General features: G+C 41.1%; 2 protein-coding genes across 3 annotated transcripts in view; both read left to right on the forward strand.

The window, feature by feature from the left end:
* zrsr2 (zinc finger (CCCH type), RNA-binding motif and serine/arginine rich 2) overlaps positions 1-17,045 on the forward strand; it is an 80,733-nt gene extending 63,688 nt beyond the window's left edge. Inside the window, exons 2-12 of the mRNA XM_080772003.1 lie at positions 9,406-9,660; positions 11,030-11,109; positions 11,208-11,265; positions 11,451-11,559; positions 11,711-11,797; positions 12,281-12,319; positions 12,615-12,745; positions 14,164-14,377; positions 14,520-14,575; positions 14,684-14,793; positions 15,356-17,045. Coding sequence (XP_080628129.1) covers positions 9,617-9,660; positions 11,030-11,109; positions 11,208-11,265; positions 11,451-11,559; positions 11,711-11,797; positions 12,281-12,319; positions 12,615-12,745; positions 14,164-14,377; positions 14,520-14,575; positions 14,684-14,793; positions 15,356-16,308 — 1,881 coding nt within the window. The 5' untranslated portion in view covers positions 9,406-9,616 and the 3' untranslated portion in view covers positions 16,309-17,045. The remainder of the gene's footprint in view (positions 1-9,405; positions 9,661-11,029; positions 11,110-11,207; positions 11,266-11,450; positions 11,560-11,710; positions 11,798-12,280; positions 12,320-12,614; positions 12,746-14,163; positions 14,378-14,519; positions 14,576-14,683; positions 14,794-15,355) is intronic.
* LOC308314305 (uncharacterized protein) lies at positions 997-7,750 on the forward strand. Of its 2 annotated transcripts, none has more exons than XM_080761868.1 (8): positions 997-1,111; positions 1,568-1,744; positions 2,065-2,229; positions 2,991-4,448; positions 5,087-5,209; positions 5,407-5,535; positions 6,339-6,470; positions 7,292-7,750. In XM_080761868.1, the coding sequence occupies exons 1-8, from the start codon at positions 1,045-1,047 to the stop codon at positions 7,444-7,446; spliced, it is 2,406 nt and encodes an 801-aa protein (XP_080617994.1). In that variant the 5' UTR covers positions 997-1,044; the 3' UTR covers positions 7,447-7,750. The 2 variants fall into 2 exon arrangements, with proteins under 2 accessions (XP_080617994.1, XP_080617995.1); XM_080761869.1 differs by having other exon boundaries at positions 1,029-1,111; positions 1,571-1,744.
* Positions 17,046-17,116: the final 71 nt, after the last annotated feature.

Here is a 17,116-nt window from a genome sequence, read left to right on the forward strand (position 1 = left end):
TGTATAATATAACATTAATACGAAACAAAAAAACAGAAAGTGGTGCTTTTTGTTAGTTCCGTTGATCAAAGCCAGAACACGATTGATTGATCATTAAAATAAACATAATAAATGAAAAGGCTCTGAAAATGTGGCTGCCCTGTTAAGTGGTCAGATGTGTGAGCCGCGAATGCTTTCTAGAGAAGTTTGAGAACCACTGATATAGACACATGTCCGAAACACGAGAGTCTAATGTGAATGCTGGCCTGTTTTCCAATTGCTGTCACTTACATACAAAGTATAAGGTGCGTTTATTAAACACATACCGTATTCTCACATTGTGAAAACTATAGTCAATTTGTGTACACATACGTGTGCCTGGGTGTGCACATTCACTTAAGTGTTTTACCCACTATGATTACAAAACAATGTGGGAGAACAGTTAAACAGGCCTGCAGGGCATCCTGTCAAACAGAGCAAATAGTGGGGTCAGAATTCACCCAAGGGCAACACACACTCCTGCACGTTGTGAACATATATACACCTAAGTACCAGCTGTCAGAGTCTACAAAAAACGACACGGAGACAGATCAAGGCAAGGAGCTGTACAGAGTAACAATCAACTTTAATAGTGCATTAAATGTTTGGGTTCCTGCAAAGTCTGCCTCTATTGGACAGGCAGTTACATGGTGAATTCATTACTACATTAATGCATCGTACAGGACCATGTTTACCAAATACAACCATCTAAACCGGATAAAAGTATTGTGTGCCAGTTCTTTTAATCAGGGGCTACTTCCAACCCATTTTCTTCTGATAATCCCACAAACTTGTCCCTCGCATTACCCCCCCCTTCCTGCCTTGTGAGCCTTTCACTTTCCAAATGGTATTTTATTTTGTTTAGGGAAACTGCGGTATACTGTAGCATCTTATCCCCTGACCCCTCCTTTCCCCACCCCACATCCTCTCTCTCTTCCTCTGTAAAAAACCCTGAGTGCTATCCCAGGCAGGCATGTGGATAGCACGGCAGTGTGGTGCGGTCCGTGCACCTCTCTGTTACTCTCCATGGGAGCTCCAACAGGCTTGCTGATGGCCACCATGGCAGTCACTCTCCTCTGCAGCTGTGCTCCAGGTATGTGTTATGGAGTTCATTTCATTTTAGTACAGTAGACCCTTGTTAGATCTTTAACTCTTGAGAGCGTAAAATGAAAACAAATGGTTTCATTTGAACAGTTAAACATCTGCATTACTTAATTTACAAGAAGTCTACACTAGAGAATGTAGAAGAATTGTTATTTTGATCAACATTTGCCTGTTCCCCATGGGCCATGGCACCAACATCAATACAGCATGGAATTGTGGACAAAATCTTATCCAATGACAACAAAATATTCTAAGTTTTGGATCTGAGAGGCAAAATGTCATCAAATGTTGGTCCGGTCAAATGCCCAATAAATAATGGACCTTGTTATGAAACTGGTTTTGTAGCATTTCTAATTCTGCCCTCCGTGTAAGAGGCAATGGATTTCAGAGCAGCTCCTCCAGACATGATGCGAGGTGTGTTTTGACGGTAGAACTGGTTCCTCAGTAGTACACAGAGCTGAGCGATGCAGTGGATTCGGACACCTGGAAAACGGACGGACGTTTTTCCGTTACGGAGGACTGCTTGTCATATTCAGCTGTGATCCTGGTTACAAGCTCCACGGATATCGCACTAACAGCTGCGTGTCTGGGCACTGGTCTAGGGAACTCCCAGCCTGTGTCGGTGAGTAGGTGTGATTGTATTAATTGCTCTTATCCTTTCATACTTTCCATGATTATATTATATTCATATACTGAATGAGGCAAATCACACTTGAAAGTTTTTTTCTGATAATTGTACACTTTTAACTTTTAACAGGCAACCCTATTTTGTAATAATGTAGATTGGCTACTTTCCCCGCTGTATGAAAGTACAGTATGAAATAGGGATTAAGTGGCTAATCATTGTTATAATCTTTAAGCCTAGTTCTTATACCTGAGGAAATGAATGCTTAAAGTATTACTGTCTTATTGCTCAAACTGTGTTTTATCCCACTGCCAAAGGCTCAGGTTGTCCCAGTCCAGGGACCCTGGTTCATGGGACCAGCAGTGTGAATGAGGATGTCTCCTGGGCAACGTTCAGCTGTGACAGTGGCTTTAAGCTCCAGGGTCCCTCAACGTTATACTGCAAGGGTCACGCCTGGAATGGCACCAAGCCTGTCTGCAAAGGTATTGATAACATATTAATACCAGTAATATCCTCGCCTAAAGGGCGAGGTTGCGTGCACGCATCCACCTGGGAGACGGCAGACTGCTGGGCGAGTGCTGGCGCTTTGGCATGGGGGGGTCAGATCAACATATGGAATGAATAATGTAGTGGCCATATATGGAGCGTGTCTTGAGTGTACAGGGTTTGATGAGGTCAGATCAATATATGGAATGTCAGAACAGGAAGGACGGGTGGGGAGGGATCAATATACAGTATGGAGGGTTTGAAGTCAGATGTAGAGTTGCTGGCCGGCTCCATATATGCAGATATAGGTGATGAACGAATCAACGGGAAATGATATGGCCATATATTGACATTCCCATATATGGGGAAAGGGCCCCTGGCAATGTCGTCTATGTTGCGACTACATATATGCTCATAGAGATCACTGATGATGTCACGTGATGTCACGAGGCATGGCCATATATGGAGGCGTTGGGTGACTAACGGACGGATGGACTGACGGGAAATGCACGTTTTCATAGTAAATGCGACTTGCTGTCGCAATTGCGTGTGTGAGAGTATGTGCTTGCTTATATAACTAGGAGTGTACAAATGGAACCAAACGGACCGTAAGGGTTCATTTGGTTCCATTTGTACACTCACAATTATTGGGATTCCTTGAAATTAAAAACTTTGAGAACCACTATTGTTAATTTGTTCTCATCTCGTTCCACTGCAGTACTTTAACTGAAATGTTAACTGAAATTCCTCCTACCAGAATCTGACATGATGAGCTCTGCTTCACTGCCAGCTGTGCAGAAGCCATACAGGCAGCAGAATGGTCATAACGCCCAGGCTCCCGTGGTGGTTAACCCCCAGCGACACTCTCTCTATGACACCCTCCTCAACACTGCCTACCACAAATTTGACTCATCATCTAACATACCATTGCAAACCCCAAATGGCGAGGGCAGTAAAATGTCCAGCCATCAATTCCACCTGAAGGAATGGGTTCAATACCCCAAGGCTGAAATCCCCCTCAAAGAGGCGACCCGTTTACTTCATCCTGGAGTTCACATCCAGAGAAAAATGGAAAGAAATTCTGGAGCCGAAGAGGGAGCTGTGATATCGAGCATTGTCCTACCAGACAGAGGAACTGTTAAGAACGACTCAGTGGCAGACCATTCACTCGAAGACATGGAGAATGGAAATAGAGGAACAGAGTCTTTCCAAATGCCTTTGACTCCTGCAACGCAGGTAACCACTGAATCAGAGCCATCTCCTACTCCTACTGTCTCACCCGCACCATCTTCAAGGATTCTAACATCAGCTCCGATTGCAGTCACAAACGGTGCTCTAGCAGCAGACACAGTGGTGTCAGTGCAAACCCAAGCTTCCACATCAGTCTTCCTGGTGCTTGGTGGTGAAAAAGTGTCCAGCTTGCAAAGCCAGGATCGTGTGCCTGCATCTGCATTTGTGACTGGGTCTCCCGTTAATGAAGATGTCCCAAACTATCTTTTCTTGGATGAGAGGTCCACAAAGGCAGGTCCTGTGGTGCATTCAGGCCAGGATGGACAGGCAGAGTCAGAGGGTATGAAGCTGCTGGATCTAATTCAGAGCACAACAGAACCACCGGTTAAACGACAGCCTAATAGAATGCAACAAACACAACGTCCATACTCTGGATCTACGACTCCCTCCACCGGCCACACTTCCTCAATCTCACGGCAGGACTTTACTTCATCATCTTCTCTCATGCCATCTCTCTCCTCAGCTTACTCCGCAACAACTGCTCTTCCGTCCACTTCTGCCTTCACTACTGTGGGCCGTACCTCCATCCGCTCCAATGTCAATGTAACCCCACCCTCTCAGACCACCTCTGACCAACAGCCGACCCATCAAATAGAATACCCCTATTTGTATTGTCATTTGTGTGTAAAAAAGGAAAATAAAGACAATGTTGAAAAAAAAATAGAATACCCCAACCTCAGGATCAATGTCACCGTCAATCTACTTGCACTGACATTGAGCAGTGGAAGACGCCCTGTGTGTCCATACCCGCCTGTACCTGCCCATGGAACCTTCTTTTTTAGGAATGTAGTGAACCCAGGTCCCACGGACTATAAACATTACATCCAGTACACTTGCTATCCAGGTTACACCCTGGCTAACGGAGACATACACAGCTACTGCCACCAGGGCGGCGTATGGAGTGGAGTCACTCCCATGTGTCTAGGTGAGTTGTGTTGCTGCTTTCTAAAACACAATTTCTGGACACACTTTATCATGCTATCATTTAGTAATGTTGGGGGAAGTTACTTTAAAGTGTAATAGACTGAAAAACATACACATATATATGATCCAGATATATATGAACCAGACCACAAACAATGTAGTTGTTGTAGTCTTGTTTATTATACTTACAATTAAGTGTGAGCCTATAAATCTGCTATTTTCAAAAGAATTAGAAACAATTAGATGGTGGTCCTTGACATGAAAATGTTTGATAAAAACTGTGATAGCAGGCCAAGAACAGTACAGGTGACACTGGGCAGTGAACATCCAGCCTGTCTCCCCAATGACAAGGTAGAGATGAAAAGATAATTGACAAAACATCTGCTTCATGGTCAGCTCAGTACAGGCCCTAGCAGCACAAAAACATCTGACAAGTGATCTTCATTCAGCATGTCTAGGTATGTCTGTTGCTATTTCCCTTCATCTCACTGTACAGATATTTCTGTGGTGTGCGTGCGCGCACGTGTGTGTGTGTGTGTGTGTGTGTGTGTGTGTGTGTGTGTGTGTGTGTGTGTGTGTGTGCGTGTGTGCATGCGTGCGTGCGTGCGTGCGTGTGTGTGTGTGTGTGTCTGTGTGTAGATTTAGATGAGTGTGTTGAGGGGCAGCACCAGTGTCATCAGAAGTGTGTCAACACGTATGGCTCTTTTAAGTGCAGCTGTGATGAGGGCTATCAGCTTGCACGCGACTATACTTCCTGCACAGGTACTGTGTGTGTTTATCTGGCTGGCATGTACAGTATGGGTCTGTGGGCTGCAATTGTGTTTACATAATTTATTTTCATAGACCACATTCACACGGTTCCCCTTAACTAAAGTATAACTGAAGAGCAAAATGGCTGTGACGTGAATACGGCCAATATACATACTGTTCTTTAAACCGCTATCATCCTCCTCCTGCAGATGTGGATGAATGCCTGCTGCCAGCAGCTGTAACAGGTTGTGTGTTTGGTTGTGTTAACACTCCTGGAAGCTTCTACTGCCAGTGCCCTGCTGGCTACAGCCTGCACACCACAGATGGCCACTGTCAAGGTTAAAAGCTACATAATATTTTGTCTATGTTGTGTTGCTTACTAATGGCTAATGGCTAAGAAACAAAATAATTGGGTTCATTTTAATATAATAAAGTATACTGTATACACATGTTTCATTTCCATCTGCCTTGATCCAGTGCAGAAAGTAGAAAATGTTCTTTCTTTTCTGTTTTTCCAAAATAGCAATGCATTAAATTGCACAATGCAGCACAGTTGACATATTTTGTGGGCATACAATTTCAATTTCTCCATTTGATAAGATCACAATTTGACAATTCAAATGTTTACCATTTTAACATTTGTCAAAAAACAAAAACAAAGCAAAAAAAAACCTGTTATAATTAAAATAAAATAAAAATAGCTGTCATCAAGCTCACAATGTGTCACAACATGATGTGTGAGCTTATAGATCAGCTATTTTCGCTATTCGTCGTAGAATGAAATACTGTAGGGCTTACGTGGTTAATAGAATGCCCCCCTGTGTTCTTCTTTACAAATGGACCCTGCAGATATAGATGAGTGACTGTTAGGGAGGGTACAGGTCCCTGTGAGGAGCTCTGCCACAACTCACCAGGGTCCTACAGCTGTTCCTGTTCCTACGGCTACACCCATTATCAAAAATACCCATTATTACTTTGTTACCCTGCCTGGAGCAATGTTTGACGAGGTTAAAAAAAGGGCAACTTTTTGAGTGGGAGGTGAGATATTTTCGCAAAGCCAGCCCCCACAACTTTAACGTTGCAATGAAAATTGAACTTGCAATATATCTGTACTGTATGCTGATTCTTTGTATTAACACAGATATAGACGAATGCCAAGAGGTGGAGCTACAGGTCAATAAGTGTGAGTGGCAGTGTGTCAACCTACCTGGTTCCCATCGTTGCATTTGTCCTAAAGGATACAGCCTCCAGGCAGATGGAGCCCGCTGCAAGGGTCAGTAGATCAAGGAAGCAAGGGTCACACTAGTGGTGTAACAGTGTTAATAATCCATTATTTAAAATAAATAAATAAATCCCTTAATGAAAATAGGCGATCTACAAGCATCACAACACATCAATGTTATGAACTTGTAACTGATATTTCACTATATTTGAAAAATATAGCCTAAGTGGTTAATTGATTTGTTGATATTGTACAAAAAAGAAAATATTACAAACTCACTTCTCAATTATTCAGTTAATCGATTGAATATAGAGCACCGAAGTCCTGACGTCACTGTCAGTAGAGGGCGTCAGTCCCCAGGTTCATGTACTTTTTATTTACATGATTTAGATCACCTCACTGTGTTTGAAAAATAAACCGCTCACCCCGGCCTTTTCACTCATATGGATATGAAGCATCAACTGAAGGTGGAAATGTACAAATATACCCAAAGAGTAACAAAATAAGCGTTATAAACGAGTCAAACAACCCAGAGACTACATTTCCGGGTAGGCGGGGTTGCTGCATCTGCCCGTCGCACAATAGGAACTGAATGTTAATTAAGTTTATTTTAATTTAAATTTGATTGATATTTAATGTTTCGTGGTTAGTACGAGTCGAGTCACCACCAGCTGAGCTTACGTCAACAAGGAAACTCAGGAACGCAATGTGTTGACAGCTGGGCGTGATGTATATTAGCAGAGACATTGCCTTCATATGTAGTTTTAAGGCTTTTGAAATGAAATGAAATGTAATGTAATGAAATGAAATGTAATGACTTGTTATACTGTTGATGATCAAAATAAACTAAACTAAATTTTCCACTCTTCCAGATATAAATGAGTGTAATCAGAAGAATGGTGGCTGCTCCCATCTGTGTTTAAACTACAGAGGGGGGTATAAATGTGCCTGCCCTGCATCCCACCGCCTTTCACCCTACAGCAGGAAGAAATGTCTGCTCAGGAAAACAGAGGACACTGCTGGCTAAAGCCTGGCTAAAGCTCTGCAGACCTAATTGTAGTAGGTCTGCTATTTTAGGTGTGCAACGCTGTCCTGCGAGTGCGACAGAGCATAGATTAAGCTTAAAAGAGAAGTCCGGCCTTGGGCCTAACCAGGCAGCCTTCCTACAGGATATGTTGGCTTTGTGCTTTTGGGGAAAATCAACAAAAAACTGAAAAAAGTAGAATATCACTGCTGTTCTCTAAGCTCTTTTACTGTAGTTGCACATGTTAAACAGTACTGTGTTTTGATATGTTTCACAATGACAGAATGTCACCTAATCGTTGAGGATAATTAACACTTAAAGGAAAAAAATTGTTTTTTTCAACCAAGGTTCATGTTTTAGAGATTTTTCTCTAATGTTATTAGAGAAAGTAAAAGATGAGTGTTATTTTTGTTTTCTTTGTTTGCTGCTTTCTTTCGTTTTAGGGATTTTTGCTGTTTTTGACAGGGGGGCGGGGGCATTCGAGCATGGGGCTAAATATTAATATAATATAATATAATATATAATATATATTTTTTTACAAAACTTTATAGCAATTTATTTTTTTATTATTTACTATAGTCCTACTAGAACGCAAGAAATTACATCTGCCCACAAAATATCACAGGATCTACTGAATGTGAAGGTAGCCTACTGGTGGGAAGCCACACTGTTTGTCATAGGCTCAATATGTCAGTTTGACATTCAGTAGTAGAGCATTTTATCAGGTATTTGACCAATCTGGGAACTAAATCGTTACCAAGACATTTCTTCACCAATGTGTTTCTAAAGGTGTCTAATAACATGTACTAAAGGTTTGAAATTCAACTCCCGGGGGAAATTGAGTTATTAGCATAATATGTGACCATACCCATAACATAAAGAAAAAAAGTCCAAAGTCCAATACTTTCAGTAGCATGTGACATATGAAACTAGGGGGTTTTCATGATTCTGAATCCATTCCAAGCATTAGTTTTGCACAAAAAACACTCGTTGGGAGGAAAACGGCCATAGCCGTCATCACAAACGTAATGAGGTCAGCACATTTGGTGCATATGGAAGTGGATATGGCCTAATTTAGCCCAAGGAGTGTTTTTTGTGAAAAACTAATGCGTGGAATGGATTCAGAATCATGAAAACCCCCTAGTTTCATATGTCACATGCTACTTAAAGAATGATGAAATTTTGACTTTTTGGCCTTATATAGGATGTTATGGGTATGGTCACATATTATGCTAATAACTCAATTTCCCACAGGAGTTGAATTTCAAACTTAGTACATGTTATTAGACACATTTAGAAACACATTGGTGAAGAAATTTCTTGGTAACGATTTAGTTCCCAGATTTTCATAGATTTCTCTTACTATAGATCACGTGATCCTTTGTGGCCAGATGTAATTTCTTGGGGTCTAGTAGGACTATAGTAAATAATAAAATAATAAATCGCTATAAAATACACACACACACACACACACACACACACACACACACACACACACACACACACACACACACACACACACATTTGACTGGTCACAATGTAAATTACCGTAGCTATCAAACAAACATGGTTTTTTAAATTACATTTTCTTAAAATGTACATTACAGAAAAATGTCTAGAAGCCTTCAGCATATCTAGGCTTTTTGTTTTCATGGATGACAAATTACCATATGGAATCATGTTAAAGGTTAATCCACTATGCCCTGTGTGTGATCCATCACTTGCCAAAAAACACTTAATTTCAATCGAAAATCGGTTATCTTTATCTTTAGTCATATAACAAAATTACTTCTTCACTTATGTAGTTTTCGACCACTCCCTGGCCTGAATCACACATACCTACATTGTTACATAAATATTTAAATGTTATTTACAAACAACAGGTATGAACCGGAAGCACTTGGTATTTGCTCCACCCCTTCCTCAGCTCTCGTGGAAGAACAACAACAGTAACCGTGACAGACAGTGTGCACTCGTGCAGCTAACAAACATAATCACCATGCATTGCATGTTAATAATAACATAACGAACGTACACAGGCCTAAACGGAGTTTACATATATTTTAATTAAGGTCATAAGAATGCGATATTTAACTTGTGATTCAACTAAATGCTGATGCAGTGGTGTTAAATCATTACCGCCGAGCTGTTAGCTATCATTAGCCTTGTTCAAATGGCATCATCCATGGCTTCGCTGGCCTCTGCTTCATCATCGAGGTTAGTGGTATTTAAAATCGCTTTTTACGCACGTGTCGTCCGGACCCCCACTGATGTACTTAGTTTTGTGTTGCATATATTTTTGAGACAGCCGTCTATGCAATTAAGTTGCAACTTGATTAGCCTTGGATCAAGAGTCAAGACTATTGTGTATTTTATCAAATATATCAACTATGATAGTCTTTATCCAAGACAACAACTTGATAAACTCACAAAGCTCACAAAAGTGTCTCATCTGTTAACATTTGAGAGAGGAAGTATTCCACAATACAAGTCGTTCTTTTTAGTACATATGGATTGTCTGTGTCCAAGTGATGCTTCATGGAGTCATTTGTCAGTTCATAATCATTATTTTTTGTTTGTTTAAACATTCTCTTTGCTAATGGTGGAGTCATATCAATGTGTAGTTTCAGACTACACATTTTAATTAAAAAAAGAAGGAAGAAACAATCAATGTCCCTATATCAGACAAAATGTTGCTACCTCCCTGTAGTAACTGAAGACACCCGAGAGGTCCTGACCTGGACTCCTTGTTGAAGAACAACTTTCACGTAAAATTGCGACACAAAATTGCGTCTTAATGTTTAAGATGATGGACTCAAAAAGCACACCTTTTTTGCCATAATCCAAGTTTCCTGTAACCAACGCCTCCACCTACTACGCAAGCTCAACTCCTTTAGAGTGAGCAAGCATATTATGGAAACAGTCTATATTCTATAAGAACCTTTTAACATGACAATGTGGTATGCCAATTTTAATATAAAAGGAAGAAGCAAGCTGCAGCGAATAGTGAACCTAGCCTCAAAAATCATTGAGAAGAGACAGAAACAATTAAGTACAAGTAAGTAAGTAAGTAACAAGCAAGTACTTCGGAAAAAAGGCTATTTTGTCAAAATACAAAATAGCAATTGACCCCTCTCATCCACTCCGCAGGGAGTTCGAACTACTTCCCTCTGGTTAAATCCCTTCATTCCTAATGCCATTAAGGCACTAAATGACACCATGTCTCGTTGAATCTGTTTTTGAGTGGTACAACCACTCCAAGGAACGGCAATGCTTACCTATGTGACTGTTACTATGTTTAGAGTACCAGTAGGGGTAAAAGTGGCGCTGTTGTGCCAGAAACAGAGGGAGAGAGATAGTGCTGCACTGTTGCCTGCTAATGAGAGAGAGGCAGGGGGAGAGGGGAGTTCCACCACTCAGGTCACACGGGTGTGATTTTTAATGTATTTGTCACTGTTGTCCTGCTTTTTGTTATCAAGATAAGTGTTAGTGTATTGTAAGTGCTGTTTTGTTGTTACTGTTATGTGACCGAAGACATTGTGGACAATAAATGAAACTACCTAACATAAGTTTATCTTCCATTCAGCCAAAAGCAACGCAAGGCTCTTTTGAAGAAAGAGAGGCGGAAACGCAAACGGCAAGCCTTGGCCCGAGCCAGAGGACAAGGTATGGACTTTATGAGTTATATCAATTTGTATGTAATGTATTGATATATGGTTGATGAACAACAGTTGATGTAACACTGTCTTGGTAACAACCTTTAGGTGAAGAAGATGAAGAAAGCGATGCAGTCGATGAGGAAGAGGCTGCTGAAAAGGAAAGGTAGGTTTTAACGAATTTCATGCACAGTTCTCAAGTGGTCCAGAGACCTTTTGTGTTCCTTGGGGGGTTTTCCAGAACTGGAACCATGGTTCCATTTGTACACTCAGAGTTATGGGTGTCCTTTGAAATTAAAATATTTGGGAACCACTGATGCAGATAACCTTGTTATGTTGACATCTTCACAGACAGAGGCTACATGCGGTTTGGCTGGAAAGGGAAAGGCTCGCACAGGATGAGTTTACTCTCAGGCATGAGAGGGAGGAGACTGCCAGGCAGAGAAAAGAGGAGGAGGAGGTAATGTAGATCTTCTCACTACACATCAAAGACGTTTTGTCTTTGATGTGTAGGTTTTGTTTACATTGTCGCAATTTGTCTGTATGTAAAAAAAAAAAGGAAAAAATATGATCATTGCTTTCACCAGCTCCACTTTCCCTTGTGTTCACAGCGGAGGATAAAAGAGGAGTGGGAGGCACAGCAGAAAAAAGAAGAGGATGACAGAGAACAAAAGCAACAGGAGAAGAGAGAGAGAGAGGTGAAACGGGCTCCTGGAGGATAGAAACAATGAGAAATATATATCCTCTTCTGCTTTGACCCAGTGGACTTTTCATGAGATTTAAATGATTAACATAACTCCATAATTACTAGTATGTAAAAGCTCTATTATGGGGAATATATATGTTTTTGTTGACATAAATGTTATTGCCTTATACACTATTCTCTTTTCCTTGACTGAGGGCATAAACATCCATCTTCTTCCTTAACTAAGATTTACACAAAAAGAAACACTCTTGCCATCAACATCTCAACTCTCAGGACATGGATGTATCTTTTACAAGTGGTTCTTTGTGAACAACTCCCAAGTGTCTAACTCTGTTGTCTATTAACTTCCTGAAACAGAAATGGTGCCTTTTCCTGTTCCACAGTACTCGTGAATGTAATCTTAACGTGCAGTAACAGATATGCCATGTTGACCCCAACACATTTTTCACTAGCCGTGTCTTTACACCATTTGTAGGAGGCTGTTCAGAAAATGTTGGACCAAGCTGAGAGTCAGGTACTAATACTCCTGCTTTTGCACTGTTTGCTGTATTATTCCTTTGTTGTCATTTTTTATTTTGTTATTTTAACGTTTTTACACAGAAAAGTGGATTTTAGTGGAATCAGGAACATTTACAATTGAAACCAAACTATTTAAAACACAGATTTCTTCAGAAAAGCTACTGCAAAGTTGTCTTCATAAGGTACCTACCTATTGTGGAAAATGTCTGCAGGTTTGTCAATCTTTGTGGAAAAGGAAACACTGAGATGCCACCTTAATAATTACGAAATCACTATGTACTTTCTTGTAGCTAGAGAATGGAGGTCCATGGATGAATCCTGAGGCTCCAGTGAAAGAGAACTCTGTAAACTATGGAACCGAAAGGGACATAGCCAACTGCCCCTTCTTTCTCAAGACAGGAGCATGTCGATTTGGAGACAGGTACATTTAGGGTTTTTATTTTTGTTTTATTTAATGAGATTCATACTTTTTACAGCTGCTGTGAAGCACAGCTGGTCTATTATGGTCTGTCGTGTTGGCTTTGACAACTTTGTCCTGAATGGCTGCCTCGTCTCTAGGCTACCTCTAAGCCAATGGGACAGCAAGCAACCCATCGTCTGAATGACGAATGGGAATGCTGCTGTATATTCGCCGTTGTGCGAATGGGATGGGTTGCTTGCTGAGAAAGCAACCCGTCGTCTGAACAGCATGAATAGTCAAACCATCTACGTTAAATGATCTCATGTGCTGTTGGATGAAACTTCAAGTCACAGACAGTGAGCGGTGCCGGTGATAAGAACGGGTAAATGGTGCATTTATATAGCGCCTTTATCCAAGGCGCTTTACATAGATTGTGCCTCAATTCACCCATTCACACACACATTCATACACCGATGGCGGCGGAAACCATGCAAGGCACCAACCAGCACATCAGGAGCAATTAGGGGTTCAGTGTCTTGCTCAAGGACACTTCGACACTAACTCTGGGGGAGCCGGGTTCGAACTGGCAACCTTACGGTTACCATCCGGGCACTCTACCCCTGAGCCACCGCCACCCAGATATGATAATATGACTGTCGTCATTTTTTATGAAAGTAGTATGTAGTGAGAATGAAAGATTTCCAAACAGAAATACCATCCTTGTTATATTTGCAGCTACTCTAGGCTTGTTCGACAAAACTATCATTGCCAGGGGCCGATTATGATTTTCTGACTGTCTCTTACAAGTACCGCATTGACAATAGGCCTGTCTTACAGCCATTCCCCGCCCCCTTTCCACACCCCCTTTCCAGACCTAGTGGTGTTGACGTGACTTCACTCCATAGACATTACATAATAATAATAATAATGCATTTTATTTATAACGCACTTTATATTCAACAGAATCTCAAAGTGCTACAATAAATGAATAAAAGCGGAAGAAACAACACACCATTAAAAACATCTAATAGAACAGGAACATTTAAAACATAAGGGCAAGGCTATAAAAAGTGTCGACCGACTGTGGGGATCTCAGGTGGGCGGGGAGAGCGTTCCACAGTTCGGGGGCGACCGAGCAGAAGGCCTGGTCACCCATGGTGCGTAGGTTTGTCTTTATGGGTTTACATGTTAAAAGACCTACATTCAGAAGCCATAAACAACGCTTTTTCTGAAGGTAAACTTTATTTGTTTTAGCGGTCTTAACATCTTGTTTTCTTCATCATAATATTGGTCTTTTACATTTTAACATTTGGAAACGGCCTTAAATGGTGCAGAGAAAGCAGGTAGGGATGTAGCTCTGGTCCATGAGTAAGGCTAATTGTGAGCATGGTAAAAACAATTATTGAACAAGCGTAATCTACACTGCTGTTGTTCTGCAGGTGTTCTCGTAAACACGTCCAACCTGCATCCAGCCCTACTCTGATGATCCGTGCCATGTTTGTGACGTTTGGCATGGAGCAGTGTCGCCGTGACGACTATGACACAGATGCATGTTTGGAGCACAGTGAGGAAGATCTCCAGGAGTATTTCCTGGAGTTCTACCATGATGTCGTACCAGAGTTCAAAAGTGTCGGCAAGGTGCGGCAGTTTAAGGTAAGAAGACACAGTAACGTGAGAACGATGTGAAACAAGATCTCTGTTTTAGAAGAACACTACACATTTCTTTATGTATTTCATTAAGAAATTATGTGGAAGAAATATGCCCTGTATCATTTATTTTTGTATATTTATTTAGGTCAGCTGCAACTTTGAACCACACTTGAGAGGAAATGTTTATGTCCAGTTTGACACGTAAGCCAACTTCCAACTCTTTTACTATTGATCATGTAAATGATGTAAATGTAAATAATAAAATTATAAACATTAGCCTAAAACCCATTCTGTCTCGTTTTCTTTAAGGGAGGAGCAGTGTAGAGATGCCGCTGTCAAGTTCAATGGGAGATACTATGCAGGGAAACAGCTTCATTGTGAGATATGCCCTGTTACACGCTGGAAGAATGCTATATGTGGTGAGTTATTCTTCTGAAAGTCAGAAAAAGTATTTTTTGTTGTTTTACAGTAAATTTCCGGTATATATTTTTACCCTATTTTCTTTACACATGTCCTACTACATTTTGTTATTATCCTTGCTATACTACTTTAGTTTCAATTACTTAATTTCAATTGTTATTTGTTACATTTCTTTTTAACCTGTCTTCATCTTCACTTAACCCATTTAGGGCCTGACCTCGAAATGTAAAAGAATTCTTCTAAATCCTCCAGTTTTCTGAAATAAATATTTTCACGATTTTTCAAAAATAGATCTACATGCGCTACGAGCTTGTAGATCTGCTATTTTTCAATAGCTAAATTATAACAATGTTTAAAACACCAAAAGGGGTTCCTGCCCAAAATGGGTTAAACTGTAATACAGTTTGAGCTGCATGTCTTTGTATGCAAAGTGCTTTATTACTTAAATTACTGTTGTTGATTATATGTGACATAAGTTGGAAATGGGAAATTTGACTGGAGCAGATGCATGGTGATTATACATAACCACACCAATAACTAGAATCTTGTGTTGTTTTTTAGGGTTGTTTGACAGACAGAAGTGCCCAAAAGGCAAACACTGCAACTTCCTGCACGTATTTCGTAACCCAGGCAATGAATTTTGGGAGGCTGATCGGGATTTACACATGTCACCAGACCGTGGCGGTGAGGGGTCGTACAGAGCTGGGCGCTACTCGGAGCGATGCGGAGAACGATCCTGGAGACAACGGAACGGGAGCAGAAGCCCCCCGAGGTCGGAAAGGTCTTCTTATAGCAGGCGAGGAGGTGAAAGACGCAGGAGCCGCAGTAGGAGCAGGGAGAGGAGTCGAGACAGCAGAGCATCTCATCACCAGAGACTAGCGGACAACAGGTCATCCTGGTCCAGGTCAGTTAGCAGCAGGAAAGAGCACTATCGGAGCAGGAGTAGAGAGAGAGGCAGGTCAAGGAGCAGAAGTGGAGATCGAGAGCGAGACCACCATAACCGGAATAAGGACAGGGATCGAGACAAGCATAGGAGCAGAAGTAGAGATAGACAGAGTGAAACGGTCCCTGGTGAAATGGAGAGAGCGAGGGACAGGTCCAGGAGCAGAAGTACACACAGGGAGAGAGGGAAGCAGAGTAGTGAAAGTAGTCCAAAGAAGTCAGATAGGAAGGATAGAACCCCTGACGACACCCACACGCCCCGTCGCCATAAACACTCCAAAAAGAGCAAGAAGAGCAAGAAAAAGCACAAAAAGAAGAAAAGCCGTTCACCCGAAGGGCCTGCTTCGTCAGACGAGTCGGAAGAAGAACAAGGAGAAGGGAACCATCCTGCAGCATGTCCTGGTGAAGAGGTGGAGGAAGTCGAGCTGGTTCAGAACAGAGATGTGGTTGTGAACTCCAGAGGTGACGCCAACACTGACACCATGTCTGCTCCGGAAGTCAATATTCCATCTCACTCAGTGGTCCCAAATGAAGTAGATCAAAATGGGGATGTTGCTACTTCTGACTTGTAGTTATTTTCATCGTAAACCTGTGCAACTGACCATGTTTCATCATAGCAATTGTGTTGTAGTAGACTGGGTCCAACTCCTCCCTTATTTGGCAAAAATTGTGCAGAACCTTATTGTGGTAGCATCTGCCTGCAAGATAGTTTTCAGTTTCATATTTTGTACATAATAAAAATAATTATTAATAAATAAAAATAATAAAAAATAAATAAACCTGAAATTGAAGTGTTGTATTCTGAATAGGGTTAAAATAATAGGCCTATAGATGCATTCCTTTTCGGGTTTATGATCCGTCAGGAGTGGATGGTAACTTAAGTACGCCATGTTGTAGTCACTGATTTGTAGTCATGCACGGTATATCCATTTTATTCCAACTTGTAACTGGCAACACTAAAAACAGCGACGAAAAATACTTTTTCCTTTTACCATCCAATCTAGACCGGATCAGATGGCGATTTGGAAACACAGACGGAGGTGGAAAGCCTGGTGACGTGAGGTTATGTCTATACGCACTGAAGAAAATATGTGACAGCCACATTTTTAGTTTGTGTACATTTATTACTTGTTAATCAGAAGTATCAGCGAAAATACATGTTGGCAGTGTTTATATAAAAGTCTGATTCTTTTTTTTTGCCAAAATATAAACTAATTGCTAGATGATTGCCTGAAAAGGATAGAATGATTGATTACAAATTGAGCCTGATGTATTTTGGTGTTTTTATAAGCAGAAATATTACTGACATCAATGAAACGGACAGCCAGGGATCACCATACAGTCAAGTTTAAGCCCCATTTATACTTTATGCATACTGTG

Source organism: Protomyctophum bolini (assembly GCF_963924005.1).
Source record: "Protomyctophum bolini genome assembly, chromosome: 1".
In the NCBI taxonomy this organism is placed as follows: Eukaryota; Metazoa; Chordata; class Actinopteri; order Myctophiformes; family Myctophidae; genus Protomyctophum; species Protomyctophum bolini.